Raw genomic sequence first — 26,983 nt, forward strand, 5'->3', positions numbered from 1 at the left:
CCCCAAACCACAAGTATTTTTGTCTCTCCCCCTGGAGACAAAGCAGAACTATGGCATTTTATAGCTGCTGTTTGATCCTCTGGGCATTCACCTGGCATGCTTCTGCTTATGGGCCTGATCAGCGAGCCCAGAAGAAAGGGGACATTATCCTTGGGGGACTCTTTCCTATTCATTTTGGAGTAGCAGCCAAAGATCAAGATCTCAAATCAAGGCCAGAGTCTGTGGAATGTATCAGGTAAGGGAAGAGGTGGGTCAGAGAGCCTTTTTTGGGCGATTGGAGAAATGCTGTACCAAACAAACCCAAATTATTTTTCCAAACTTGTTCTCTCTTTTCAAAAAAAAAAAAAAATGGTGATTAAAATCATGCTTAAAAGCTTACTATTTCCCTCTCCCCTTTTCTAAAAGAAATTCCAAATACAAAATGTCAGAGATTCTGAATAAAAACCCCTATGTCCTGTCAGAGCATATTCCTGTTTACCTGGCAGCAAGTGTTGCCTAATGGGAGATAAATACCGAGAAGAAATTAATTTGCAAACTTGAGTTGTAAAATTTCCCATTGGCCTTACATACCCCACTGTCACTAATACTTAAATAAGAGTGGGCTGTCCCAGTCTTTTTTTTTTTTTTTTTTTAAGGATTTTATAGTGTAAGGCACTCAGTGGTCCACACTACCCAGGCAGCTTCAAAATGCAGCCCATAGCATGCTGGAATCACTCCCAATAGAGAGTCTTCCTTAGAGAATCTGAGCACAAACCCCACCCCATTCCCCACCCCTACACCCACCAACCTGCCCCTAACACAGTTACATCTCACTCTCTCACTGGAAGACAGATAACATATCTCCTTAAATTGTTTCTCTTCCAGGCCAAATAGCCTCAGTTTTTTCACCAGTTCCTCCATGACAAGTTTTCCAGACCCCTCAACTACTGTTAGTTGCCCTCTATCTGCTGCTCACTAATTATCATGATATTTTTAGAATACGGCATCTAAAACTAGGCCCAGTTCCTTCAAATGGGATCTGATTTTGCAGAGGACAATTTTCAATATGTCACTTCCCTTAATCTGGAGAACACTACTGCACCACAAATCTTAACCCACATTCTGAGAGAGACTAGCACTTTCTCTCTGAGACTTGCCACTTCCAGAAGGATCCAGCACTTTTCACTAATATCTCTGGTAACTGGAAAATGAAAAGGAAAACTAGAATTGTTGCAATAAAACTGGGTTTGTGTTCATATTCTAGTGTGATCTCACAAAATAATAGGTAACCTTTTCACATTTATGAATGCAAAAAACGAAGCAGAATTTCACTGAAGCTGATTACATCCTTAACATAACCCGTGTGGACAAATGTCCTCTTTTTTGTAACCTGCTGGATAGAGTTGTGCATGTGCCACGTATTTACCCAAAAATCAAGAAAGAAGATTGCCCTGAAATAGGTTATTTTCTTAATTAGATTAAAGGTAATAAAATCAGCTTGGCAGTATAGATGTTTTATGTGGGTTTGAAAGAAAGAATGAAACAAATAAATGAAGGAAACAAGAAAATGACTAAGAGAAGCCGTTGCATTAAAAATTATGCAGCACTTGGGCCTCCCCGGTGGCGCAGCGGTTGAGCGCTGGGTTGCGAAGCTGCCCGCAGCCTCTGCAGTGCCGGTTCGATCCCCGGCTGTTCCCCGGCCACCGGAGGAGGGTCCCACATGGCGCGCAGACCTCTCCTGCCGCCCGCTGCTCCCCTCAGCAGTGTACTTCGGTCCTTCTGCCTGCTCTGCTCCCCGCTCTGGCTCTGGTGAATTCTCTCACCCTCCCGCGCTTCTGACTGTACCCAGTGCTTGTATAAATAAATAAAATCTTTAAAAAAAAAATTATGCAGCACTCTTAGGAACCTAAACAGTACTATGGAGTGTAAAAGATCATTTCTTTCTTCTAGTCATTTAGTTCAAGTGGTGACACCCACCACATAAAGAAACTGCAAAGTTTTTTATTTTTTCTTTTGGTCACAGATACATGAGTGTTTCATAATTGTCAAGCCCTCACTCAGAGTTAAGTCTTAAAAGAACAAAAGCTATGTCTCTGGCCCTATTTTTCTTTGTTAATTGGCTTGATTTTTACTTAAAATAATTTTCTTCTTTAAAAATATCTTCATTTTTAAAATAGTATAAACATGCTAAAAGCACATGTATTAAACTTATTATTTCACAACCCAGAAATAACCACTGTGTATGTACAGCCTTCCTACGTTTGATCTTTCTTTTTCAAAAATACAACCACTCATTGCCCTTTCTTTCCCTTTGGCCTCCAGGATTGTCATAGTCTAGATTTTTTTACTCTGCATTCTGAGGTTATTTAAGCTCCATGTATTAAAACCTTAATCTGGCTCTTTTTCTTCCTAAGTCTCTATATATTACTTCAGTAAAGTAGCTCACATCAGCTACTTTGAATTCTTTGCCAGATGAGGCAGATAGAAATTACTCATTCTATTACTAATAACAGTCTTCATTATTATTGTGCCCTAGCTCTGTTAAGGCCCAGGCTGACAATTGTGCATAATTATCTCAAGTTCACAGCCACCCTGTGAGGTAGGTGTGCTCCCCATTTTACAGTGAGGACTGAGTCTCAAGGAACACCATGTCATGAAACCAAAGCTAACAAAGACAAGCGCCAAGCCCAGCTTTGTCCAATCTGCATTTAATGCAATAGAACAGAAAATCTCTATTTCCTATTCCTTCTTTCTTCCAGGTACAATTTCCGAGGATTTCGCTGGTTACAAGCTATGATATTTGCCATAGAGGAAATAAACAGCAGCCCTGCGCTTCTACCTAATATGACTCTGGGATACAGGATATTTGACACTTGCAACACTGTTTCTAAAGCTTTGGAGGCCACGCTGAGTTTTGTGGCCCAGAACAAAATCGATTCTTTGAACCTTGATGAGTTCTGCAACTGCTCAGAGCACATTCCCTCCACTATCGCCGTGGTGGGAGCCACTGGCTCTGGCATCTCCACTGCAGTGGCGAACTTGCTGGGGCTCTTCTACATTCCCCAGGTACTGTGCCTCCTAGATGGGCTTTGTGGGCAGGAGTCAGGAAACGCGCTCCAAGTAGTGCCATGCCCAGTGGCCTTGCAGTTAGCTAATTTCCTATATCTGATTTTACCATGGCATAAAAGAAACTTGTAAGTCCCCAGGGCACTATATTATGACCATTTAGGATTCTGAGATTACAATGTCAACTAGATCTTTGGGAATCTTCCAAAATTCCTTTAAATATACCTTGTATAAAACTTGTTTTTTTCACCAAATTGTTTATTTATTTTCCATTAAATTCCTTTAATAAGTGGCCTTTGTTTGGCCTTTACTAAAAGGGATGAAGTTATATAATATAAATCATACCTTTCAAACCCAAAACATTTATCCTTAACCCTACTTCCTTAAGTCTCTGCCTCTCTACTGTTTGACTGAAAATTTAGTTCAACCATAAGGAAACAGTCCAATTTCTAACAAAAAATATGCAAATATTGTCATGCACTTTCTAGAATTGGAAAATATTGTATTTCATTCAGTAGATATTTATAGAGTGTATATGAATAAGCAGCCTCCACTCCTCAGAAACTCAGTCTCGGTGAAAAGATATCTCCATTTTCAAATATTGACAATTCACTGAAACAAGTTATTTATGAACAATTTTGTTAAAAATTTTTTCACCAAAGCAAAAAGACAGCAAATTCTAAGTTCCATTTTATTTTTCCCTTAACATTATAGAAAAAAACCTTTTTATACTAATATTTATAGATCTATAGCATTATTTTATAATATTGCAAAATTGGAGCCAACCTAGATATTTGTAGATAGGAGAAACAGCTTAATTGTGAGGCATTCCTTACATCAAATTTCAAGTTAAATTATCAATCACACTTTAAATTTACATTTCAATGTTTAAGATTTGAAATTTGTAAGAGTACCTTAGATAAATTCAACATTTCTAGCTTGGGAGTCTGTCCTTGGTGATAGCCATTATCCCTTTATATACACATGGCAACTGAAAAAGTCTTGTCATCACTTCTCAAATCCTTACTTCAGAGAATTAAAGGTGCTTCCCATGGGGAAGCCCTGGCTCTGCAACTTTTGTCTCAAAATGATCAAAGAAGGCACACATCATTAAATGTGGTGGGCAATATGAAAACAAGCATCTTTTAAGTATTGTGCGGTATTATTTTAATACATAATTAAATTGTCATGGCCAATAGATATACGATGTAATTGCCATCAAACAAAGAACCTGAAAGGAAAGGTTTCTTTGTGGTTTGGATAAACAATTAGGCTGAATTTGAATTATAAAAATGCCGAGATATTCATGATTACCACTCTGAACCAAGATTGTATCTGCAGTGGTTCTCTGCCTTGGCTGCACATTGGAATCATTTGGGGGACTTTTAAAATATGGATACCTGGGTCTCACACACATCCCCCAGAAATCCTGGTTTAGTTGATGTAAAATGCAACCTGAGCAGCAGGAGTTTTGGAAGTGTCCCAAGCTATTGTAAAGTGCAGCTCTGCAGCATGGGGGCAGAGCCCAGTGGCATCTCTCGGGAGACACATGCCACCAAGTGGATGGAACGAACAGACCAGGTAGAGCAAGTTGTGGTTGAAACAGTTTTCTGAGTCATTCATGAAATTCTCCCCGCTTATAATAAAAAAAGTTTTGTGTGTTTTTAAGGGGTTTTTTGAGGGGTACAAAGTGGTACTTACCCCCAATTTCCTAATTTGCTTTTTAAAAACTGGACAAGTACTATAAATACATTCTCTGTGAGAAAAATACCCATAGGGATATATTTGTTTTGTGATTTATCCTTTTAAGCTCTTTTTTGCCCATTTTTCAAAATAAACTACCTACCTTGTGAGCTCCCACAGTAGAGTGGGAATGAGAAGGGGCTCATTCTGATAAGAGAAAAAAGATTAATTTCACAATGTTCTCGTCAGAAAAGTCAAGTCCACTCTTAAAGTTGGCCCAGTTCTTTTAAGCACAGTAATTATTAAGTTTTTTGAAGTAGAAAGTATTTATTGATAAGAAGGAATATATGGGGGAAAATCATTTGAAATGCTGAACATATGAAGTAATTATTTCAATGGTGAGAAATATTAAAAAGGCATTCCCTCAAATTCTTTAGACTTAACCTATCTCTAGGAAACTATAGAACAAGAGATAGCAAACACTCATTCTCTAACAAGAAAAAATTCTATAAAGTGTAAAAATGCATTCCACTTGTGAAAAAAATCTTCCAGTAACTTGGAGCTTCCTAACTGGTGATCCAGGACACACCAGAGAGTGGCTGATGGGCCAGAGACGACCAAGATGTGGTCCTCTGGGCTGGCTAGTGGGGCCTACAGTGGTGAGCGCACTCCCTGCCAGGTTGGGTCAGCCTCTTAGATTCATTCCATCTTCTGTTTGCTGTAATGTGAAAATAAGTGGAAGCTCTGCACTAAGGGATGCTTTGCATGATTTTGAGTATTCTTCAGACAACGATCTTTCACCATTAAAGGCTCTCTTCCCTTGGTGCCCCATACCCATGCTCAGATGAAGAACTGGCTATATCTTAGAAAATGGAAATAACCAAGGCAACTTCTCCAGGCTTCCTTTTCAGCCTCTCTAGGTTTTGGAAACCCACAGCAAAAGCCTATTAAAGTAGCCTCAGGCATCACCTGAAAAAAGAACAGAGGAAAGAGCTCTGGGTGGTGCTTGAATTCATTGTGAAGCCAGAAGAAAGGATTTTTTTTTTTACTACATTAGATGACATACATCATTGTTATTGCAGTGCAGAGGAAGTAAGCCTAATGAACCCAAGTGACTAATTGAGCCTAAATGATAAACAGTTCTTAGAAATGACTGCAATGAAGAGTACTTTTATCTTAAGTACTAAAGTAAATGAGGGGGGAAGGGAGAAGGGATTAGGGTGAAAATAAGGGAGGTGGGAATTGAACAGGGAATATAACCAAGATGAAAATGCATACATTGTGCAAAAATGGAAAATGATGTAAAAAATATAAAATAAAATATAAAAAAATAAAGTAAATGAGAATTAATGAAAACTCAGAAAGCCATCCACATACAGCTTTAACACCCACCTGGCACCTCATTCACTCTGGTTTTGATTCTTTCCAGGTTAGCTATGCCTCCTCCAGTAGACTACTCAGCAACAAGAATCAATTCAAGTCCTTCCTCCGTACCATCCCCAATGATGAACACCAGGCCACTGCCATGGCAGACATTATCGAATATTTCCGCTGGAACTGGGTGGGCACAATTGCTGCTGATGATGACTATGGCCGGCCGGGGATTGAGAAGTTTCGAGAGGAAGCTGAAGAGCGGGACATCTGTATTGACTTCAGTGAGCTCATCTCCCAGTACTCTGATGAGGAAGAGATCCAGCAAGTGGTGGAGGTGATCCAGAATTCCACAGCTAAAGTCATCGTAGTTTTCTCCAGTGGTCCAGACCTTGAACCCCTCATCAAGGAAATTGTCCGGCGCAATATCACAGGCAGGATCTGGCTAGCCAGCGAGGCATGGGCCAGTTCTTCCCTGATCGCTATGCCCGAGTACTTCCATGTGGTCGGAGGCACCATTGGATTTGCTCTGAAGGCCGGCCAGATCCCAGGTTTCCGGGAATTCCTGCAGAAAGTTCATCCCAGGAAGTCTATCCACAATGGTTTTGCCAAGGAATTTTGGGAAGAAACATTTAACTGCCACCTCCAAGAAGGTGCTAAAGGACCGTTACCCATGGACACCTTCCTGAGAGAAGAAGGTGGCGGCAGAATAAACAACAGTTCCACTGCCTTCCGACCTCTCTGTACAGGAGATGAGAACATCAGCAGTGTTGAGACCCCTTACATGGATTATACACATTTACGGATATCCTACAATGTCTACTTAGCTGTCTACTCTATTGCTCATGCCTTGCAAGATATATATACTTGTTTGCCTGGGAGAGGGCTCTTCACCAATGGTTCCTGTGCAGACATAAAGAAGGTGGAGGCTTGGCAGGTACATCCTTTACATACATAACAGTTCATTGTATGATAAAACTGAGTTGGGATGATCCAAGAGAGACAGATAAAATGGTTACCCAAAAAAGGCAATATCTAAGTGAGCTTACTAAGTGTAGTTTTATATTCAAATTGTGTTTTCAAACATCTGAGCAACTGATTTCTGCAACATTAATAGTAATTTATTTTGATTATCTGTTTAAAATCTCAACTGTTCTTTAGTCCAGTGGGTCAAAATTCTAGAGAATGGCCCCTAAAAGTTTTTAAATACCCTAAAACAGATGTAATACTGAGTGAAGTATCTTTTTCTAATGCTATCTTTTGCTATCTAATGCTATCTTTTTCTGAGTCTCCCTATAAGTAAATAAGGATTTGTTACTTTCATATACTATTACATTCCATTTCCTATAGGACATAAAACTAGCATTATTGTGATTAACCATACTTTTGCCATTGTGTTACACACTGTGCTAGACCACCCAACAGGCCAGCTAAACTTAGGATATAAGGAAATCAAAGGTACATAAAAATTTTTCTTAAAACAATTTTATTGTGGATGTTTAAAAAAAGCACTGAAATAGTTATCATTGAAAATCATTAGAACTAACGTGGAATTCCTACACTCATTTTATAATTTAGTCTTATTCTGTATTTTGCAATTATACTAAGAGTAACTTCATAATCTTTTTCTTTTCATAGAACATCTTTCATAGAACATGAAGATAAAAGTATGATCTGACTATATGCTACATAGCTATTCATGTCATGCATATATACCTTAATATTTAAATCAGACCTCGCTTTGCACTCTTCAGTTTCAGACTACTGACTTATCAGATAGAATGGGGTGCTGGGGGCTCCCGGAATGAGTTGAATGACCTAGCTTCCAAGTTTAGCTGTAGTTCTCTGATTTACTAGCTGCGTTATCTTAACCAAACTTTTGCTCTCAGTCACATTCTATTCATCTGTAAAATGGCCTTAATATCTAACCTACTTTCTACCTGTTTCTTTTTGTTTGTTTACAAAATGAAATGATACATGTGAAAGCAATTTGTAGATATTTCAACCTCTAAACAGATGGTGAGTATTAATAGCAAGATTTCAGTAGGCCTCTAATTAGTTTGTTAGACAAAAAAATAACAACTGAAACCACTTTATACAAAGATCCCAACCACAACTGACCCTTGGGAAAAGATAACAAGAAACAAAGAATATATATCCTATGTCAGTCATTTTTAGACATGAGGAGTGACTGTTTAGACTGGTAGAATGAGCCAGGACCTACAAGTTCTTAGCCCTTTGTGTGTGGGTGGGGGGAGAGGGGCAGGGAAGGGATGAAGATGGGGCAGAATCTCTCTGACATCATTGTTGAAAGAGGGAAAAAGGGACAATCTCTGAGAAGTAAAAACTATTGTCTTTCCTCCCTTTCCTTACATGTCCCATGGAAGGAGAAGCCCCCCACCCCAATCTCTTAAAAAGTCTGTAGGACAGCTTGGGTTTGAAGAGAAAAGAGGTTTCATGTGGGTAGTTTTACAGTTCAGCTCTTCAAAGACTTCTCTTTCAAACAAGAAAATAAGACCCAGCTGGTAAAGACCAAAGCTTGGGCATATGAGAAAGAAGCTAAGAATCAGGCTATCGCCAAGATTGAGACTTCTACTTACATATAATACACAACCCAAACAAAACTGGCTTAAGTAAAAGAAGGCACTCGTTAGTAACTCATAGTACTGAAAATCTCAGAAATATTTCAGGTACAACTCAATGATTTCATCTCCATCTTTTTCTTGCTTATTCTTTGAATTTAATCATTTTCAGACTCAGATTAGAACTTCAGGTTCATAGAATCATCACTGCAAGGGTCTTCTTTCTTCCCAGTATCTCTAAGAAAGTTCCAGAAACCATATTGGTTGACTAGTATAAGGTCACATATCCATCCCTGAAGCTAGGAGTAGAGACCGCTCTTCCTGACATTTACACCAGAGAATGGTCACCACCAAGCTTCTGCCTCATCCTGTGACTAAGCAACTGCAAAAATGGTTTAGTACATATGGAAGCCAACAAAGGCCAAAATACTAAAACAAAACCACAGCGCCACCAGCTGGAAAAGTAAAAGTATTTCAATGATGTAAGTTACTGCTATAGATATTTTTAAAAGATAGGGAAATTTAAAGCACCAAAATGGGCAAACAAAAAAAATATATGGCACACTGAGACATCAAATATATAACATCAAGAGAAAGAATAACCCTCCAGAATCTAATCACAAAGACATGGAATATTTTTATCTAACAAAGAGTTCAAATTGCCATAATAAAAAAATCAAAGATGTGGAGGAAAATGCAGAAAGAGAAGTCAAATAGAAGAAAAGAACTCAGAAAAGCTGAGTTCAAAAAATTTTTAAAAAATAATTAAATGAAAAATCAAATTAATGAATAGAAAATAGAAATGGAAGCTTTTACTAAGAAAACAACAGAGATGTGGATGTAAAAAATTCAATAGATAAGATTTTAAAATTCTAGAGAAAACTTTGGAAGCAGAGTAGATCAAATTGAGGATGGCATCAAAAAGCTTGAGGAAAGTTATACACAAAGGAACCAACTGAAAGAGACAGAATTACAAAGAAAAAAAAATGAAGAAACTCTTTGAGAATTGTCCACTCTATTAGGTAAGGCAATATAAAGATCATGAGTATCACAGAAGGGGGAGAGAGACAAAGAGAGAGAAGGTAGAACAAATAATTTATTCAAGGAAATAATAGTGTAAAACCTCCAAACCAGAAGGAAGTGTACAAGTCCATGAAGCTTAAGGAAAACCTGATTATCTAAACGCAATGAGATCTAGACCATGACACATTCACCACATCACCAAAAGAAAGATAAAATCATGACCATATCAAGAGAATCAGAGAAAGCATCTGACAAGATCCAACATCCATTTATGATGAAAACACTCAAAAATGTGGGTAAAGAAAATATGATAAACCCACAGATAACATCATACTCAATTGTGAAAAACTGAAAGCTTTTCCTCACAGATCAGGAACAAGACAAGGATGTCCACATTCAACACTACTGTTCTACATAGTATTGGAAGTCCTAGCTGGAGCTATTAGGAAAGAGGAAGATATTAAAAAAATCTAAATGGAAAAAGAAGTTAACTATCATTATTTGCAGATGACATGATAACTTACATAGAAAGACTCCATTAAAAACTATTAGAAACAATAAATTAGTGAAGTGTCAGGCTACAAAATCAATATACAAAAATCAGTTGCATTCTTATATACAAACAAAAAACTAGAAGTGAAAGAAATAAAGAAAGCACATTTATAATCTCATCAAAAAAAGAATTAAATACCCAGGAATAAACTTAACAAAGTAGACCAAAAAAAACTATACAATGAAAACCATAAGATATTGTTTTAAAAAAAATAGATGACACAAAGAAATAGAAAGGTATTCCCTGCTCATGGATTGGTTGAATTAGCATTTTACTGATGCTAATTCGTGGCAATATACAGATTCAATGTAATTCCTATCAATGTTTTAATGGGATTCTTCAAAGAAATAGGGCAAACATTATTAAAATTTCTATGAAACCACAGAAGACCCTAGGTAGTAAAAACAATCCTGACAAGAATGGAGGTATCACATGCCTAAGCTTCAAATTATACTACAAAGTATAGTATATACTATAATTATACTACAAATTATACTACAAAATTATACTACAAAGTTATACTATTCTGCAGTATAACAGAATAGAATGGAGAGGCCAAAAATAAGCCCATACTTACATGGACAGTTAATTTACGACAAAGGAGTCAAGAGTATAAAATGGATAAAGGAAAGTCTGTTCTACAAATGGTGTTGGGAAAACTGGCAGTCATATGTAAAGAATGAAACTGGATCACTGTCTTAATCTGTACACAAAACCTAACTCAAAATGAATTGAAGACTTAAAAGTAAGATTTGAAACTATAAAGTACATAGAAGAAAACATAGGCAAAACTGCACAACTTTGGCTTCAGAGATATCTTAGTTCCCTCCACTCCTGCAGCATGAGAAAGCCAAAATTAAACAAATTGGACTTTATCAAGCTGAAAAACTTCTGCACAGCAAAAGAAATTACCATTAAAATAAAAAGAAGCCTTACTGAATGACAGAATATATTTGCACATCAGACATCTGACTAGGGACTAATAGCCAAGATTACAAGGAACTCATATAACTCCACTAAAAGAAAACAACCCAATTAAAAATGGACAGAAAAGCAGGCCTCCCTGGTGGCTCAGGAGCTAAAGACAGCAATATCAAGCTGTTGCCAGCCACTGAAGCACGAGTTCTATCCCCAGCCAGCCAGAGAGCAACCCACGTGGCGCAACAGACCTCTCCTGTCTCGCCCACTGCTCCCCTTAGCAGTGTATGTCAGTAGATCTGCCTGTTCTGCTCCCCACTATCTCTGGTGAACCCTTTCACCCCCACACACACACCTCTGGCTTACATTACAGTTCTTGTATGCATAAATAAATAAATATTTTTTAAAAAATGGACAGGAAAGCTAGACGTTTCTCCAAAGAAGACATACATAGAAATTCATAGGCACAAAAATAAATTCTCATCATCACTTATCACCAGGGAAATGCAAATCAAAACCACAATGAGATACCATCTCCTTGAGAGTGGTATCTTTGAGATACCATTTGGGAATTGCCCAAAATTAAAAACAAAACAGAAGCATACCAATCTGCTTTGGCGGTGGATGTGGTAACATACATCAGAAGAGACATGAACCCATACTTCCAAATGACATTTAGTGTTCAAACCAGTTACCTCAATGAAAAAAAAAAATTTTTAAAAAGAAAGAGAAGAAAAGAGGCCAAAATAAAAAGTATCTACTACATGGACCCTTCAGCTGACCCTAATACAAGTAAAGATATGTCCTCCTGGCTCACATAAGGCACTGTCCCGCACTGTCCATCCAGGAGAGGAAACAGAAAGAACAGGGAGTCAGAGCTCTAGTGAGGAATAACATATGGACATTTCCCAGAATGTCCTGTGTACTTGCTGTAAATCTCATGAGAGCCTCAGAAAGCCAGACAGTTGAGTGGGCATTCTGGAATTAAGATATTGATCATGTCTCTATTGATCAAGAAATGAGCTGTCAATAATTCACTCAAGATCTACATGGAAACCTATTACCTGTACAATCTAATCCACGCATTTTAGCCTGGATTTTCACTCTACCTTCTCTCAATTATTCTCTTGTAAGCCAATCTGCCTGGCACCACCCCACCAATCACTTACTAGCTTTTGGCATAGCATATTTTCTTAGATAGTATCCTGCACTAGAAAGGTTATCAGTTTTTGTCTCCTTTGTCATTATCCACCACAAACTTTTAAATCACTTTCAAAATTTACTTTGTCCTTGAAGTCTTTTCAAATCATACTCCCACACACACTTTCTGATTATTGGGATAAGAGCCAGAACAGATGGAAGAGAAAGAAGAAAAAATTAGTGAGGTTAGAAAAGGGAATTTGTCCTGTGTCTTCCCTACACTCATAGCACATTAAGTGATATAGCACAAAAAGCAATACAGTCCTCATCTGTGGGGAACTTTATCAGTGTGAATGGGGTGCTGTGAAGTGATGCCATGTGTAAGAGTGTAAGAGTGGAGAATTCTGGGCTCCAGTGGAATTTCTTTCTGAGCTCTAGTCTTTGACTTAATTAAATTGCGTATAAGCCAAGAGGTGATTGCCACGTATGCTTACAATGAGTAACAATTTTTAACTTTAAAACCCTTTAGAGGAAATACCATAAGAAGCCACTAGATGGAAATATTACCACGTACAAGATAATATGTGACCATCTAGGTGTGTGTGATTCCTTGCAGGAACTGTCAAATGTGAAGGCAACATATACAACATAAATGAATCACAAAAACATCCTACACACACAAAAAGTACATACGGTATGACTTATTCATGTAAGTTTTATCTCTAATGATAAAAAGAAAATAGATCAGTGGTGCCTAGGGCTGCAAGTGGGATGGGGATTGGTTCAGAAGGAACATCACAGAACCCATTGGGGTGATGGTAGTGGTATTTACCCAAGCATACACATTTGCCAAAGTTCAGAACTATACTCTTAAAATGGGTACATTTTATCCTATGTAAACTATACCACAATAAAACTGATTAAATTAGAAAGCATTGGCAAAGTCCCTGTGGAACAGTACAGGCCATGCATGCATGGAGATCAGGATGTTATTTGATTCGGACCACTTTTCTAATCACAACCTCTTGTGTTGCTATAAGTATTATTCATCTCCCCACTGTCTCATCTGCAAGTTATGTCCATCTTCTCAACCTAAATTTTATAATATTTACCCTGTTGTAACTAGAGAGAGACTATCTGATCATACTTCTGCATCAGGGTCCATGGTATATAGTGAAATGACAGAGTTTGAACTCTAGAGCCAGACCAACTGGATTTAAATCCCAGTTGATGCCTAACAGCTTGAAGGCCTTGTGTGGTCATTTAATGTGCCCGGGCCTCACTTTCCTCACCTGAAAAATGGAGATAATGAAACTTATAAGTCAATTATGAAGATGCTAGTAATTACTATGTATAGTGTTTATGATATACATAACACATATTCAGTAAATGTTAGTCCTGAGTATTCTTTCTTTGGTGAGGAAAGTAAGATCCAGAGAAGCAAATAATGATTTGCCTATGTTCATATATTTAGCGAGTAAGAAAGCCTACCTCTGCCAGAGGTTATCTGTTCCTTGATGGAGCCAAGGTTACTGGTAAAGGGATCAGGTATCCAGTTTGTCGCTCTGGACATAAGCTTTCTAGCTCCCCAGAGGTGGTCAGGTCGGCCAGTGCTTTCAGAGTGAAGACCCCGGTTCATAGCCTAAAACTCTGGATGTTCATTAGAGGTCACTGATGGTCCCAAAACTCTGATCATACACAGACACAAAGAGAAAGCAGTAGGTGACAATGGGCACAACTGACTGAGTTAGATTATATTGAACATCTCTCTGTGTCCATCTTGAATACTTTTGTATCTCTTGTCCCTAATAAAAGTGCCTGCTAGGGCCATATTGATTGTTTAATAAATGCTTGTTGAATGAACACATAACTAAAGGAAGAGAAAGAGGCAGAGGTAAATACTGAGAAGATGGCTTACGTGGATAGTACATGGATACAGGCATAGATAAAGGAGGTGAGCGTGCTTCTCTGAGAAAACTCCCATGCGATAAAACCCCAGTACTTCTGGCTTCATGAATATGGACTGAAACTTACCTCTTCACTACCAATGAAGTAAATGAAAGAGAGAAATATCACTGGTAAGAATGTAAAGAGTATAAGCAAGTCGGGCCTCCCTGGTGGCGCAGCAGTTGAGCGCTGAGTTGCGAAGCTGCCCGCAGCCTCTGCAGCGCCAGTTCTATCCCCGGCTGCTCCCCGGCCACCAGAGGAGGGTCCCACATGGCCCGCAGATCTCTCCTGCTGCCCGCTGCTCCCCTCAGCAGTGTGCTATGGTCCTTCTGCCTGCTCTGCTCCCCGCTCTGGCTCTGGTGAATTCTCTCACCCTCCTGCGCTTCTGACTGTACCCAGTGCTTGTATAAATAAATAAATCTAAAAAAATGAAAAAATGAAAAATAAAAAAAAAGAGTATAAGCAAGTCTATTGAGATAGACATAAAGACTGAAAACCATTAATTTTTAAAAAATAACCAAAATGAAAATGCATACATTGTGCAAAAATGAAAAATGATGTAAGAATTATATAAAATAAAAAAATGCAAAAAAAATCCTATTATTTTCTTAAATCATTGTTAATTTTTGAAAATATTTGATTTCTCCCTTCAGGTGTAGTCCCCATAATTTTCCCTCCATCATCACCCCCATGATCCATCACCATAAACCCTTGTGCTCTTCCCTCCCCTGTTTTGGCTCCTCTCCCTCCCCCTCCCCTGCTATATGCCTCAGCTATATGGTCAACTTGCAAGATTTGTCTTTTTCCCAATTCAGTTTGAGAGAAACCCTTAGATTAAACTTAATTTAATTTTATAATTATTTGAAAATATGCTTAATTTTTACATTGAATCTTTATCAGGAACAATTTGTTGACTTAATTTTTCCTTATAAACACACCTATAAACAGAAAAGAAAATGTTTTAAATCTATTTTGGCCTTTTTCATTTAAAAATTTAGGGCTGGTTTTTCCTGTAACTGGTCTGAATTAATTTATTATAGCTAATTGAATAATTTTGTTTTCTCTCTATGTTAAGAGACTTCAGTTCTAGATTTCAGGTGCTGATTGCTCCCTTCATTTTCTGGAGTATTCCTGTCATCATTCTTACATAGAACAGTTGTTTTTTGGAAACACCCTTCTCTTAGGCAATTCTTAGCCATTACTCCAACATTCTCTTACTATGGTGAGTCCAACTTCTCTTTTCCTCAACAAATTAGAGGAAGTATTATCATCAGTTCATTCCATGTTTTGAATATTTACTGAGAATTAAATGTATGCCTATAACCAAAACTGTGACATGCAAAATATATTTAGCTGACCTTTCTAAAAAAAAAAAAAAAACATATAACAAAGGAATTATTTTCCCAGAAAAATCCAAAGCTCCTCTTTTTTCCTTTATGAAGAGAAAATTGACATTCTACCTTATGAAAACAACAATTCTTCTGATATGTCTACCATACCACTCTTAAATAAAATCTTTTAGCACATTTCAAAACATTCTGCTAATATTTCCCTGCTCACTTGTTTGCCTGTTTGCTTTTCTAGAGGGTTTCTTTTCAAATCAGAAAAAAAAAAAAATAAGGTACAGTTAAACTTCAAAGGGAAAAATTGCATTTATTCCTTAGTGTAATTTTAAGTATTTTGTTTTTTAATATATAATTTTAAGTTTCATTTAATTATATATTTATAAGCCTTAATTTTTTTGGTTCTCAAATGGTAACTTTTTCAAAAAGTTAGCTTTTTCATTTTATCTAAAAGTTATTTTGTTTGTTTGCTTATTTATGTCTTTTTGAGTATAGAGTTTAGATCTTTATATTTTCACTCTGAATCAGCCTGATTCAGCCTAACTGCATTGGCTAGAATCTCCAGAACAAAGTCATATAGTGATGGGCATTTTTGTCTTATTCCTTGTCTTAGGGGGAAAGCATTCAGTCTTTCGCTATTAACTTTGGTGTCAATTGTAGGTTTTTGATAGATGCTCTTCCCTTTATAGGGTTAAGGAACTTCTATTTTATTTCTAGATTATATAGACTTTCTATCAGGAACAGAAATTCAATATTATCAGAAAAGATGCTTTTTCTATGTCTATTAAGATAATCATATGATTTCTCTTTTGTAGTATGTTAATATAGTCGATTGTTAAACTAATCTTACATTCCCGAAGGTAAACTCTAGTTGGTCACTGTGTATTTTCCTTTTTATTGATAGCTGGATTTGATTTACTTAAATTTGGTTAAGAAATTTTGTAATGTCATTATCTGGGTTTGGTATCTAATGCTGACTTTCTAGAATGAGTAGGGTAGTATTGCTTTTCTTTTGACATTCTAGAAGAGTTTGTGTAGAATTGGTATTTCTTCTTTCTTAAATGTTTGGCAAAATTCATCAATGAAGGTACCTTTAATTTCTTTTCTTGGTGGGAAACTCTGAACTGCAGATTCCTTACTTTAATAGACATGGGACTATTCCAGTTATCTGTGAAGCAGCTTTGATAGTTTGTCCACACTGTCTAAGTCATCAAATTTACTGGAAAAAAAATTTGCTTAGAATATTGTTAATTAAGTTATCTACAGTATAATCAGATCATCCTTATAATGTCTTGTTATAAGGCTTTATAACAAGATCCGTGGTGGTGTCACCTACCTCATTCCTCATATTGGAAATATGCAACTTCCCACTTTTTCTCATCAATCTAACAGTTCATTAATTTTATTGACATTACCAAATAAGTAACCTTCAGTTTTAGCAATTATCACTATTATTTTTCTGTTTTCTATTTCAGTGATTTCAGTTCTAATATGTATTATTTTCTTTCTGCTGCCTTGAGTTTTATTTATTCTTCTTTATCTGTTTCTGAACCTGGAAACTGAGGTCATTGTTTTGTGACCGTCTCTCCTAATATACACACCTGGTACTGTAAACTTCCCTCTAAATGTTGCTTTCTGTGTTTTTATTTTCATTCAGTTCAAAATACATTCTAACTTCCCTTTCTATTTCTTCTTTAACCCACAGGTTATTTTTTTTTTTAAAGATTTATTTACTTATGCAGACAAGAGCTGGGGTACAAGCCAGAGGTGTGGGGGGTGAGATGATTCACCAGACACAGAGTGGGGAACAGAACAGGCAGATCGATGGAAATACACTGCTGAGGGGAGCAGCAGGTGAGTCAGGAGAGGTCTTCCGCACCATGTGGGTTGCTCCCTGGCTGGCTGGGGAATCGAACTCGTGCTGCAGAGGCTGTGGAAAGCTTCATAGGTTGCGTCTTAACCCCTTGCGCCACCAGGGATGCCCCATGGGTTATTTAGAAGTGTGTTATTTGGTTTTTCAAGTATCTAGAAATTTTCCAATTATCTTTCTGTTAATGATTTCTTTTTTTAAAAAAAGATTTATTTATGCATACAAGAGCTGGGGTGTAAGCCAGAGGTGCTGGGGGGTGAGAGGATTCACCAAAATGATTTCTAATTTCATTCCATTGGAGGCAAAGAACATACTTAGTTTGAATATTCTTTAAATTTATTTAACCGTGTTTTATGAACTGGAATTTGACTTATCTTGGTAAATATTCTGTGTGCCCTTGAAAGGAATGTATTTTCTGTTACTGTGAGGTTGAGTGTTGTATATAAAGACAAGTTGGTTGATAGTATTATTCAGGTCTTTTATATCTTTGTTGATTCTGTTGATTTTGTTTCTTTTTACCTGTGTACTGCTTTTCTCCCTGTTCTCTAGAACCCATGTAATTTTTGAGAAGTGTCTTTTCTATCCTCACAGTACATCACTCACTTCTAATTTGATGTCTTTCCCATGCTGTTTCCACTGTTTTAAACACCTTTCTGTCCTTTGCTAGTCCAAGTTTCTTCCATGTTTTAAGCCTTAAGCCTGCATTGACTATTTCAGCCCTTTTTAATCTCTATCTCCTCTGAATTTCTGTCCTTAGAATTGAGATCCCTTAAGTTAATCCTTGACTATATTTTCTATTGCACTATTTGCTATTTCGGTCAATATTTATGTCATATCTTATCACACTAGTTCATATGTAAATGCCATGAAAACTATATTACTCTGTTTTGTTCTTCTGCAGCCAAGTTAAGAACATGCATAAATATTTGCTTATTGATTGATTCCAACAGTATACCATGTACTAACCTTATATTATGGTCTTCTTTTTAACTTTAAGAAAATGATTTGTTATTGGTTCTTTCTTTCATAGCAGGATTATGGGGAAATCTCCAGTCCATGCCAATAGCAAGGCATAATATTTATAGTCAGTGATGATCTTTAAGATACCTATCTTTTTAGTCTGATCACTATGGAAAATTATGAAAATATCTAATTTCAGGTCCCCTCCCTATACACCCATTGTGTCTGGAGAGTTTCATTGCAGAGAACCTGTGGAGAGATACCTGTGTTACTAGATACCTTAAGAAACAAAGAACTAAGGAGGAAGGAATTTTATGCTAATACTCAAATTCTACTGTATATGCTTTTTACTGTACATATGCCCACAAATAAAAGTGATGCTTGTATAAATTCACTTTTATTTGAAGAAAACTTTAAATGTGTGTGTGTGTGTGTGTGTGTATGCCAAGACAGCGAGAGAGGGAAAATTACTGACCTTTGACAAGCACTTGCCATGGGCACTCTAAACAATTTATATTGGAAGCTAACGGTGTCACAGAGACACCAGGCTTACATCACAACTCCAGCCAGCACTTAATAGTTCTGTGATGGTGGTAAGTTTCTTGACATCGCTATGCCTTTGTTTCTTCAACTACAAAATGAAGATGATAATAGTTCCTATCCACAGAGCTGTGAGAACTGAATGGAATAGTGTAGTAAAGCATTCGTATAGTGACTGGCACACAGGAATTGCAAATAAGATGTATCACCTCTCCTTGCCACTCTTCTCATGTCATTTTACACATATCAGAGAAAAAACAGAGTTAGCATAATTGTGGAAAGGATAGTGGAATAATGATTTAAAAAAATAATTGCACTGACAAGTCATGGTAGGTATGTGGACCCCAAATATGGGAGTCTTTGGAAGATACCTAGAGAAATTTGAAGCTTATGTCATTTGAACTATGGTAGGTCCCCAGCAGGAAGTGGGAGGGTATGACTTTGGCAGGGAGAAGCACCATTGGCTGTGCAAACAGGTCCCAGAGTAGGTGGGAGAAGTGAGGTACTAAGTGCTACAAGAGAGGGTCTGTCTCATAGAGCACAAAGGCTGTGCACTTCTCTAAGGGAAAGAAGGATATGACAGGACAGGGATGTGTTGGGGCAGAGAAAAGAGGAGAACAAAACAGGAGGAAGCCAAGTGAACCCAAGGATTCAGTAAAAATTAAGGAAAAAATATGATATTGATGACTATCAAGGAAGATCTGAAGAACACAGCCAGCCCAGTAGGATGCATTCACCACCCTTTTTGAGGATGCTTTGGCAACTCTGGTTGCAAAACAGAAGAACCTGGTAACAGGAACTGAGGGACCCTAGTCCTTTGTAGGCTGGAACAAAAGCCAGGGCAGCCAGGGTAGCAGTGAGGACACTGAAAGAATAAACTCTACACAGTGATGTGATGTGGGTCTGCTAATCCTAAGTGGCCAGTTTGGCCACCATTTTGTTACCTACGTTCTAAATCCTAAGCAATGTCAGAAGGGCCCAGTCAGTTAGGTACAGGAGCCCAACCCTGCAAGGTGCTTTCGAATCAATCAAGAGCACGAAGTTGGATTACGCTGGGAAGGCTATGCATCAAGGGGTATGAACGCCCAGTGGGGCCAAGGTCTGATGTATACAAGGAACCCCAGAAGCTGATTAGTGGAAAGCCTTGTTGATAAGATTGAAACCATGGCTGGGGAAATAGCACTTAATCTCAATTACAATACCAAGTCATCAAGCAGCTGACAGGTGCCGCAGGGAGGACAGACTCATGACCCCTGATACTATAGATGACAGAGCACCTTTTCTAGTTTCACCCCTCCCTTTTCTCTATGTCCTCCTTCCTTTCAACTGATGCTGTAAAATTCTTCTATCAATAAAAAGGCCAGGATCTTGCTCTTCGGCAGCATCCTGCATTATGTGGCCTGCTCCCCAACTCCCGTTACTTTGTCAGTGTGGTGTTGCCCAATGCAACAGTGTGAGGCACCCATGTCTTGTCTGCCACAGACTCCTCCCCCATCTCATTCCAGAGGTGTTCATGGGCAAATTCAGGTGACTCCTCCATTAAGTAATTTTCCTTATATAAATGTTTATTTAAAAATAAAATCAATATAGATGCAAATTGCCAAAAAGCAGTGGCAACTCCAGAGTCAAGTGGAGCATGAAAAGTGCCCTTGGAGTTTTAGCTCAGTCAGTTTGTCATGGGCATTAGATCAGTGTGGATAATAGGAGCTGGGGCTGAGCCTCAGAGAGGCCCAGGGAGGCCACCCAGCAGCTGGACTCCACGAAAGCTTTCCCCCAGGGTCAAATTAGATGTCAGATTTTTAGGTACCTTAAATATAATGAATCTGACAAGAGGAAGAGGATGCCTCTATATGTACTCCTGGGGCTTCCAAACCACAAAACAGAGAGACATTCTAGAATCTCTAAAAGTACTAGAGCTTCTATAGCCTATAGCCTCTCTGGCCCATTGCACTCTGCTGAGAGCCAGAGTGCTGAGCCTTGGTAACTCAGGAGGTGAAGTGCAAACGCCCCCACAATCACAAGGTCGACCATGTCCCTGTCTCTCTCTCTCTCTCTCTCTCTCTGCGCCTCCATGACCCCTTGATCCTAACAGGTCCCATATAAAATACAACCTGCTGAGTGCCCACAGCCTCCTCTTGACCCCTGTGAGTGGCTGGCATGGAGAGCCAGGAGCCAGTGGATACTGCCTTAGAGAACAGCTGTGAACACAAGTTTTGCACCACTTGTTAGCTGTGTGAACCTAGGCAAGGCTTCCATTTTCTATGCCTCAGTTTCCCCATCAATAAAATGGGGTAATAGTACTATTTGTTGTGAGGATTAGATTAGGTGGTGAATATTTGCATTGTGCCTCAAAGTGAGTAAAATGACTAGTAGTAAAATTTAGCGATGATTATCATTATTTGTTTCATACAAGGGTGTTGTGACTCATAAAAACCATGTAAAAATTAAGGAATGAGTCATGACCATTGCAATAGTGATTGTCAGGGCTCTACCCATAGCCTCATCTCTTTCTTCCTTCCATTCCCTTCTTTGTGATTTCGGGCAGCAAGACACTTCCACAGAAGCAGTATCATAGGGAAGGACAGTGCAGGTCATAGAGTACTTAGCACCTTCAGCCCTTCCCCAAAGCTCATCTCAGAAGATGCCAGGAATGGACTCTGGCTTACAAACCCCACCCATCCTGGCATCCTAAGGCATCACCAGGTGATGGTGCACCTGCAGAAGCCTTAATTTGGCCAATGGCCAAGGTAAGTAAAGTCCATGGTTTGCCAGGGTTGCTACTTACACAGGCAAATCCTTAGTTAATTAGAAAAAGACACCTCTTCTTCAAGTCATGTTCCTTCCACTTTTTTAGAACAAGATTGTTTATTGTCCTTGTGCAGTACACAACCTGTGTAACTATACTTGGCAGCCTTGTGGCTTATCCTCAGAACATCCACTTTGCTCCTCTTTAGGTCCTGAAGCACCTTCGGCACCTAAACTTTACCAACAACATGGGAGAACAAGTGACTTTCGATGAGTGTGGTGACCTGATGGGGAACTACTCCATCATCAACTGGCACCTCTCCCCCGAGGATGGTTCCATTGTGTTTAAGGAGGTCGGATATTACAACGTTTATGCAAAGAAGGGAGAAAGGCTCTTCATCAATGAGGAGAAAATCTTGTGGAGTGGGTTCTCCAGGGAGGTATGTGCTGTCCATGAGAACGCCAGATGCCACCACTGTGCACAGGAGACTGCTGGGCCTTTGGGAGGGCTTTGAGTTTCACGACTGGACTTCCAAAATGATAAGTCCATTTCCTGCAACACATTAACTCCACATTTCCAGGGCTCCTTGTGGAATCCATGAGTGTTTAGTGTACAGATTCCTTGGAATCTGAGCCCCAAGACTAAAACTGTTTTACTCTTTACAAATATGACTCTCTGGTTAGTAACAGTTTCCTTGGCTAAAACTTTTTCCAACAACAGCAAATTATTTAAGCAAACATAAACATTACTCGAGGGAGGGCCTTGATAATTCACATGAGGTCATTCCCTATCATCCAAAAGGCGTAGGGCTACGTTGTAAATCAAAGGACAATTTATTTTCCTACTATGGGAGATCTGTAACAAATAGGATGATGGGGCCTCCCTGGTGGCCTAGGAGCTTAAGTCTCAGCACTGTCACCTCCACCGATTGAGTTCGATCCCCGTCCAGGGAGCTAACCCACATATGGTGCAGCAGACCTTTCCTGTCTTGCCTGCTGCTCCCCTTAGCAGTGTATTTCAGTAAATCTGCCTGCTCGGCTCCCCGCTCTGTATGGTGAATCCTCTTTTCTACCTGCACCTCTGGCCTACACCCCAGTTCTTCTATGCAAAAATAAAATCTTTAAAAAAAAATAGGATGATGCTTATGACCATGATCAGGAACCCCCTTCCCTGAATATCACTGAAGCTAGATGCCTGATTAACAATGAGAAACCCATAACCTCATGAATTTGCACTTCGGGAAAAGACACACTATGCTGAATCAATGGCCGTTCTGTAATGGCTGTGTCTTAGAATGCAGTAGGCTGCCTGGTAGTCAGATTTTCTGTGGGAATGGTCCCTGAAAAAGTCATCTATTTTTAACTGTCCCAAGAAGACTGCATGAGACTGATTACATTTTGCTTTGCTTTTACCTTAAATGATTTCTTTGGAGCTGCTAATTTTAGACTATTCTTTTATAACATGTCTAAACTCAATTTCATTTTTTTACCAAATACTTTTTAGGTTGATGGGTTTCTGATAAGATGATACAATTTCATTGTTTCTCAACATATAGGAGAGATTACCCAAGTGAGTGAGAGTCTATAGATAGTGAAACTCACCCACACAGGACTTACTTGTTCCAGTAAGTCTTCATTAGCTTCTGCCTCAGAGGGTAAAATCTCAAATATAAACACCAAGACATTTTCCAAAGATTTGGGGATACCAGCGAGTGTATTCTTCTGCCCACTACTTCCATGGAGAGTGACTGGGTGTCTCATTCTGGGACCTGAAAGGCATAAAAGGAGAGAGTATTTAAAGAGAATTTGGGTCATTCTGTAGATTCCCAACAAGTAATCTTCCTAGCATCTCATGGATGTGAGTAAGGAGTGTGAGTGTGAATGTGTGTGTGTGTGCGCACGCGTGCACACATGCACATGCACGTGCATGCACTTGCCCATAGGCATTCCCCTTCCTTCATAAACAACAAAAGTAAGAACTGCCTGGAAGGAACTCAAATCTTCCATCCTGGTCCTTGTGCCCAACAAATCCCTGCTATATATGTCAAAAGAACTGTAAGACTCACCCCAAAACTGCAAACACTCACTTGTGTGCTCTCTGTCCTTCAGGTGCCTTTCTCCAACTGCAGCAGAGACTGCCTGGCAGGGACCAGGAAAGGAATCATTGAGGGGGAGCCCACCTGCTGCTTTGAATGTGTAGCGTGTCCAGATGGGGAGTACAGTGATGAGACAGGTAAAGGAACAGCCCATGAATCCTTTCAGGGATTGTTCCACTTTGGGGTCATGGGGTCAGTAAAGTCCCTAGAAGGACGAAACTGAGTTGATGTTCATTTGACAGGCCAAGCCCATGGATCATGCTGGGCTGGCACAGATAGGGGATCAAAAAGGGCCTCTCTGGTAGTGCAAGGGGTTAAGATTCAACCTATGAAGCTGTCTGCAGCCTCTGCAGCACAAGTTCGATTCCTGGCCGGCCAGAGAGCAACCCACATGGCGCAGCAGACCTCTCCTGACTGGCCCGCTGCTCCCCCCAGCAGTGTACTTCAGTCACTCTGCCTGTTCTGCTCCCCACTCTGTCTCTGGTGAATCCTCTCACACACATCCCCCCCACACACCTCTGGCCTGCACCCCAGCTCTTGTATGCACAAATAAATAAATCTTTAAAAAAAAAAGGAATAGTCCTTTTGTATAAGAGCTTATAAACACATCTGTTCTACATCTTTCTTTCACTGTCATGATGCTCCCCATATTGATTTCCTTTTCTTATAGCTCAGTGGCTCTGTATAAGCAAGGTTCTGTCTATTCCAGCCTCCAGAGTTACTAGGCTGTGATTGCCTGCTGGGTGGTGGGCACTTCACTTGCTATCTTATGTTTATTCCTATGCCTCAATTTCTTCTTCTATAAAGTAGGAATAATAATGACTCTATCTTATAGAGTTTGGGGATTAAATTAGTTAATATTAGTGAAGCATATAGTAAATTCTAGACAAATATTTATTAAATAAAAACCTCAACTGCCATATTAGAAGCATTCCATAGAAATTACCTATAGTTATTATTACTATCATTATTTCATTCTCATCACAATGATGGGGTTATGATTGCTTCCATTTCACACCTGAGGAAACTGGGGCTCAGAGAGGTTAAGGAGCTTGACCAAAGCCACAGGATTCCCATCCAGATCTCGGACCACAAAACCATGCCTCTTTCACACCCAGGCACGCATGCTCTCTGGGACATAGCAGACTTAATAAGTGTTCATTGACTGTGTCTGAAGCCTTCCTCACTGGAAAACCACGGATGTGGAATGAGGTTGGCACAGGTCATCTGTGGAGGATGTATTCCCTTGATTAAAAGGACGTCTGCTCTGGCATGTCTACTACTACAAATTCCATCCCTATATCCAGAATAACCCAAACTGAGCCTGAATCACTATGAAAGTGCATGGACTATGCCAGATCTTTGGTATTCAGACAGCCTCCTTTCCAGCAAAATTGATCATATGCAGGTAGTACTAAAAGAAACCTGCTAGCTCTCTGCCCTCACCTCTTGGACAAAGGGGAAAATTAAAATTAACTAAGTATATTAATAAACATAAGTCAGGCCTTAATATATTATTTGATAATGTAAAGAAATAATAATTATTTTATCAATAAAGAAATTTAAGGTGACTGCATCCAACAGCCTGTGTACACTCAACCACCACATCCTCACTAACAGAGGTTACTCTAGTCCACACAGTAACTAATTCTTCACTGGGACATTTTATAGATGCAAGTGCCTGTGACAAGTGCCCTAGTGACTTCTGGTCCAATGAGAACCACACTTCTTGTATCGCCAAGGAGATTGAGTTTCTGTCGTGGACGGAGCCTTTTGGCATTGCACTCACCCTTTTTGCAGTGCTGGGCATTTTACTGACAGCCTTCGTGCTGGGTGTTTTCATCAAGTTCCGCAACACGCCCATTGTCAAGGCCACCAACCGGGAGCTCTCCTACCTCCTCCTCTTCTCCCTGCTCTGCTGTTTCTCCAGCTCCCTGTTCTTCATCGGTGAGCCTCAGGACTGGACGTGCCGCCTGCGCCAGCCAGCCTTTGGCATCAGCTTTGTGCTCTGCATCTCGTGCATCCTGGTGAAAACCAACCGTGTTCTCCTGGTGTTTGAGGCCAAGATCCCCACCAGCTTCCACCGCAAGTGGTGGGGGCTCAACCTGCAGTTCCTGCTGGTCTTCCTCTGCACTTTCATGCAGATCGTCATCTGTGTGATCTGGCTCTACACTGCGCCCCCTTCCAGCTACCGCAACCATGAGCTGGAGGACGAGATCATCTTCATCACATGCCACGAGGGCTCCCTCATGGCCCTGGGCTTCCTGATTGGCTACACCTGCCTGCTGGCTGCCATCTGCTTCTTTTTTGCCTTCAAGTCCCGGAAGCTGCCAGAGAACTTCAACGAAGCCAAGTTCATCACCTTTAGCATGCTTATCTTCTTCATCGTCTGGATCTCCTTCATTCCTGCCTACGCCAGCACCTATGGCAAGTTTGTCTCTGCTGTGGAGGTGATCGCCATCTTGGCAGCCAGCTTTGGCTTGTTGGCCTGCATCTTCTTCAACAAGGTCTACATCATTCTCTTCAAGCCATCCCGTAACACCATCGAGGAGGTGCGCTGCAGCACCGCTGCTCACGCTTTCAAGGTGGCAGCCCGGGCCACACTGCGCCGCAGCAACGTCTCCCGCAAGCGGTCCAGCAGCCTGGGGGGCTCCACGGGATCCACACCCTCCTCCTCCATCAGCAGCAAGAGCAACAGCGAAGACCCCTTCCCACCGCCCGAGAGGCAGAAACAGCAGCAGCCTCTCGCCCTGACCCAGCAAGAGCCGCAGCCACAGCAGCCCTTGACCCTCCAGCAGCAGGAGCAGCCCAGATGCAAGCAGAAGGTCATCTTCGGCAGTGGCACAGTCACCTTCTCGCTGAGCTTTGATGAGCCTCAGAAGAGCGCCATGGCTCATGGGAATTCCACACACCAGAACTCCCTAGAGGCCCAGAAAAGCAACGATACCTTTACCAAACACCAGGCGTTGCTCCCACTGCAGTGTGGGGAGGTAGACTCAGAACCGAGCCCCCAGGAGCCAGGCCTCCCAGGACCTGTAGGTGGGGACTGTCAACCAGAGATGAAGGACCCTGACGATATGTCCCCGGCACTAGTTGTGTCCAGTTCACAGAGCTTTGTCATCAGCGGCGGAGGCAGCACTGTCACAGAAAACATACTGCATTCGTAA

At 39.9% G+C, this 26,983-nt stretch overlaps 1 protein-coding gene across 2 annotated transcripts; it reads left to right on the forward strand.

Moving 5' to 3' along the window:
• Positions 1 to 26,983, forward strand: CASR (calcium sensing receptor; the record flags this gene model as incomplete). 2 transcript variants are annotated; one of them, XM_084230984.1, is made up of 6 exons in its annotated part: positions 1 to 235; positions 2,739 to 3,045; positions 6,158 to 7,036; positions 21,930 to 22,164; positions 23,804 to 23,953; positions 25,488 to 26,983. In XM_084230984.1, the coding sequence occupies exons 1-6, from the start codon at positions 51 to 53 to the stop codon at positions 26,981 to 26,983; spliced, it is 3,252 nt and encodes a 1,083-aa protein (XP_084087110.1). In that variant the 5' UTR covers positions 1 to 50. The 2 variants fall into 2 exon arrangements, with proteins under 2 accessions (XP_084087110.1, XP_084087111.1); XM_084230985.1 differs by having other exon boundaries at positions 21,930 to 22,160; positions 23,830 to 23,953.

This window comes from Talpa europaea (assembly GCF_964194135.1).
Source record: "Talpa europaea genome assembly, chromosome: 4".
In the NCBI taxonomy this organism is placed as follows: domain Eukaryota; kingdom Metazoa; phylum Chordata; class Mammalia; order Eulipotyphla; family Talpidae; genus Talpa; species Talpa europaea.